Source organism: Parathielavia appendiculata (assembly GCF_033297405.1).
Source record: "Parathielavia appendiculata strain CBS 731.68 unplaced genomic scaffold N657scaffold_15, whole genome shotgun sequence".
NCBI classification, from domain to species: domain Eukaryota; kingdom Fungi; phylum Ascomycota; class Sordariomycetes; order Sordariales; family Chaetomiaceae; genus Parathielavia; species Parathielavia appendiculata.
The window spans coordinates 22,397-26,839 of record NW_026944234.1 but is presented as its reverse complement, the minus strand read 5'-3'; the positions used below and the strand labels follow the sequence as shown (position 1 = coordinate 26,839).

At 52.3% G+C, this 4,443-nt stretch overlaps 1 protein-coding gene across 1 annotated transcript; it reads right to left on the bottom strand.

Annotated features, from left to right (window-relative positions):
- Positions 1-1,913: 1,913 nt before the first annotated feature.
- On the bottom strand, positions 1,914-2,192 carry N657DRAFT_579241 (uncharacterized protein; the record flags this gene model as incomplete). Its single annotated transcript, XM_062789369.1, has 1 exon — positions 1,914-2,192. A coding segment is annotated over one exon (279 nt), but the record flags the coding sequence as incomplete, so codon positions are not given.
- Positions 2,193-4,443: the final 2,251 nt, after the last annotated feature.

The following is a 4,443-nucleotide window of genomic DNA, read 5'->3' as shown; positions in this document are numbered from 1 at the left end:
TTCACTTCGATGGTCAGGCAGCCCGACCGACGGCGATACGAGCGGGGGTCCCCCAGGGCTCTCCTCTATCCCCAGTCCTCTTCATTCTCTACATCGCCTCCTTGTACAAGCAGCTGAAAGAGGAACACCCCCATCTGGCGATAGCGGGGTTTGCGGACGATACCAACCTCTTGGTCTTTGGTCGGGAGCCGGAGGCTAACGTTCGACAGCTGGAGGCAGCGTGGGAGACGTGCCTGCAGTGGGCAGAAACCCGGGGAATGTCCTTTGGCCCGGGAAAGAGCGAGCTGATTCACTTCAACAGAGGGCGCAAACAGTGGACTGACCAGCTGGAACTTGCATAGCCGGGAGGAGGCACCAGCCCGTTGAAGCCCATGGCAGCGGCCAGATTCCTAGGGGTCTGGCTGGACTGGAAACTCAACTGGAAGGCGCACGTAGGAGGGGTAGAGCGGAAGCTGAAAACACAGAGCTACGCTTTGTCAAGGATTACGGCGAAAACGTGGGGCCTAGGACTGGCCAAAGCACGAGAGGTATACTCAAAATGCATCCGGTCAGCGCTAGCGTATGGCGCATCATTCTTTCACACCCCTACCGAGAAGGGGGGTGAGCCAGCAACGAGAGGGATCACCAGGGCGCTTGGAAAAGTTCAAGACAAGAGTCTACGGATAATGGCAGGAGCCTTCAAGTCCACACCCACTCGGAACCTTGAAACGGAGACATGGGTGCTGCCACTGGACCTTTACTTCAACAAACGACTGGCTGACTTTGAGGCCCGGCTTCAAATGCTCACTCTAGCCGACGGCCGAGGCGGAAAGAAGACTGCAGGGAGCATTGTTCATGCGGCCTGCGGCAAGATATATCAGATATTCGACTCGAGGACGGATAACAGGGGCCGACCGCGTGCCTTTGGGCCGCAGGAGCCCACAGCGGTAGAAGAAGCCGCCAACACAATTGCAGTTTGGACGGGAGGGACTGCCGACACGGACAGAGTCATGGAGGAGGCCTGGAGAGAGAGGTGGCTCAAGGAACGAGACGGCCGGACAGCAACAAGGCCCGCAGATGACATTGACCACCAGCATGAGACTCTATTTCAAGACAAAACCCTAAGGAGACACGACGGCCTCAGCAGAGCGAAGAGTTCACTGTTGATCCAGATTCGAACCGGGGCCATAGGCCTTCGGGCTTTCTTATTCGAAAGGAGAGTCCCAGAGGTACTGACGCCTATATGCGAGTGTGGAGAGGGGCGAGAGACTGTCGAACACCTTGTGATATGGTGCTTGGCCCCACCGTTGACTCGAAGATGGGAGAGAGCCGAGGTCAGAACGCGAAGGGACTTTTATTCTGCCCTACGGGGAATCAGTCCCAAAGCTGCACGGCTAACGGGAAGGATCCTGGACTGGCTGATGGACTCGGGGAAACTGCCGATGTACAGTCTGGCCAGGAGGCTGGAGCTGGACCTCGCGGTCTGATATCCCTCTCCTTCGAAGGCCAAGAGGCCTTCTCACTTTGTATTTGCAGGATCACACACTGATCGTTTCCTTGATTTTCGATATGGGTTTTTCACCCGGCCCACGAGGGCGCGGTTTTCCTGTATAGTAAGTTGTTGAAGGTCCGGCACGCCCTAGGGCACAGCGGTGTAGGAATAATAATATGGTGGACGAGGAAGAGCGCGTTGAGGAGGAAATTGAAGGACCATCAAAGAGGCGTCAGACGGGTTTACGGCTCTGTGGCATCTGCCGCAAGACTGGCCATAATGCAAGGACATGCTCGGAGGCTGGAGAAATAGATAGCTTAAGCGATTTTGAGTAGTTTCAATTGATTGCATCAGATTCTGGTGAACTTTTGGCAGTTTGTAGTGGCATAGTCCGGAAAATGTGTCCGACTCAATGGGGTGTCCGAGTCAATGGTGAATCACGTTAGATAAAATTTAAATTACTCATTCGGAATTGGTTATCAATTGCGAGCCTCGCGGCTTCTGTGAAGCGGTTCTGATTCTGATACTTCTGGTAGCCAAAGTCGTGGCGATGGCATGCCTGGACAAAGGGGAACCCGAGCGGGTTGTCGGGCGCCAGCGTGCAATTCTCGGAGCGCCAGTCTAGTGTCGCCGGCGAGCGGGCATCTCGTTTCGCAGTGAATTGGGGTAGCGTAAGGTTGAAGAGGTACTGGTCGGTGATAGCCTCAAGGCTCTGCCGCTTAACGGGGGCGACATTCTAGGTCACAACAGGCAGTGCGCTGCCGGGGAGGGTGACTATAAGGGCAGTGAGCTTCATGATGTTGTCAGGTATGACGAGAGGTGATGGATTCACTCCAGTGGTTTGGGGTCGTCATTGGATCTGATGTAGGGATGCGTGATTGAATCCTAGAAGATGATTATTAGCGGCTAAAGTAGAGTAATCCTCGGTATATAAGTAGTTAACTAGGCATGTTTCCGCCTTTGGTCGCTTGCACCTGGACACCTTAACTCTATTAGTTCTTCAGTGGGGCCTGCCTTGCTCTATAATCGAACCTTTTTTTTTTATTCACATGCGTTATAGTTTGCACTAGTTATACTGCAGCAGAAGGAAGAGGGCGTTAAGAGGATATTCGTGAGACCAAGCGCCGCCGACGTAGCTATGACGCCATGAACGCATGTCCCAGCTCGTAATAACCATAAGACAAAGGGATGCTCTCGCGTTCGAGGCCACACGCCTGCCCCATAATGCCCCACATAATCAAGGTCCAGCGCGGCTGCTTCGCGCCCGTGCTCCTCAATATGAAAAAAGAGGGGGATAGGGACAAAAGATCGTATTGCCAAGGTGTGGCCTTGCACGGTGTTCCCACCCAAGCTGGCTTGTTGGAGTTACCGCGTGGCCGCGTTTGTAAGCTGAGAGGCCTTCACCAATTTCACCACTGGTGATGGTCGGATTCGAAATGCTGTCTGTCAGCGACTATACCCCATTCTCTTCAATGATCTGGACATCAGCTTAGCCCCTGGCTAAGACAGAGAGCGGTATCTCCCATGCAAAGACTGCAAGTTCCTACTCGGTGAACCTAAGGTCCGTGAGGTTCCCGAGCTTTAGGCTAATGCACTCCTCCGAATACCTGCTTCCTAATGAGTAGCGAACGATTTAGCGGTGAACGATTCAGCGGCATCACACATACTAAAACTTACTCAAGGCCCATCTGTAGCTTAAGGATGCTGGCGGAAGCATCATACATGAGTGCATGGCGGCAGCAGTGATGGGTGTGATGCGCAACCGCTTTACAAAATACACCTGTTATCTGCAATCTGTTCTTACTTGCACAGAACAACTCAGAGACAAAGTTAACCAGTATTTTACCCTATATATCCGCAGGAATAGTGGTGTTGTGCAGCAAGTACATTGATGGCCCTGTCTTTGGGAGGTCGCTGGAGCCACTGAAGACGTGGTACACGGAGGGGACCTGGATAGAGAGTTGGCTCAAGGAACGAGACGGCCCGGACGACAACGAGGCCGTCAGACGACCTCATGTTCTCGTATGCTTTGCCAGTCACGCTTTGACTACGAATGACAACATAGATCTCGATCAACATTACGGCTAAATGACGTGCCTCAGGGTCAACTGTCACCATTGAATGCACGATCATCAGCGATGCGCCTGTTCACATGTTTTCACATGCTTATGCTATTGAACGTGTTGTCCACAAGATGATAACATAGACCTTGATCAATATGTGTTATACGCCTGTTCACATGATCTTATATTTGCCATTAACGTTTTGACCTTGTTGAAGATAACCTAGATTATAAACAACATTATTGTGATGCCAACCGTCTCAACTTACCCAATCACTACGTTCCCCTAATCACCGCGAATAACCAGATGTCACGTGGCCACCATTGAGTGGCGGACTCTGTGCCGGCACGGAGGCTCGACCTCTTGTATGCAGTAATGGTGGCCGTTACACACCCCACTAAGTGGCGCCCCCTTGAGTGGCACACTTTTCCAGACCTCACCACTCCAAATTTGTCAGAAGTCCACCAAAACTTATGAAATCAATTGCGATCACTTAGATTCGCTTGAAATATATATTTCTCCGGCCTCCGGGCATATCTTTGCATTGTGGCCAGTCTTGCGGCAGATGCCGCAGAGCCGCAGACCTGTCCGACGTCTCTTTGATGGCCTTTCATTTTCCTCGTCGACGCACCCTTCCTCTTCCACCACGCCCGTCTCTGCAATTTTCACCCTAGTTTGGCTTACATTATTAGCCCCGATCTCCTGGAGATGCGTCCGTTTGGCTCTGCGGGGCTTGGAGAGTCCTTACGTTAGACTCCTGAAGTGTCCGTACCTCGGATCTCAAAAGGATAACCCGATAGGAAACCGCTTGCATTCCCTTCGAAAGCTGGTCGACAGCAGCTAAAATCGGAGTTGGAGAGCTTCCCTGGTGTCTCACAATCTGATCCTTGATAAGGGTAGACTGCGAAA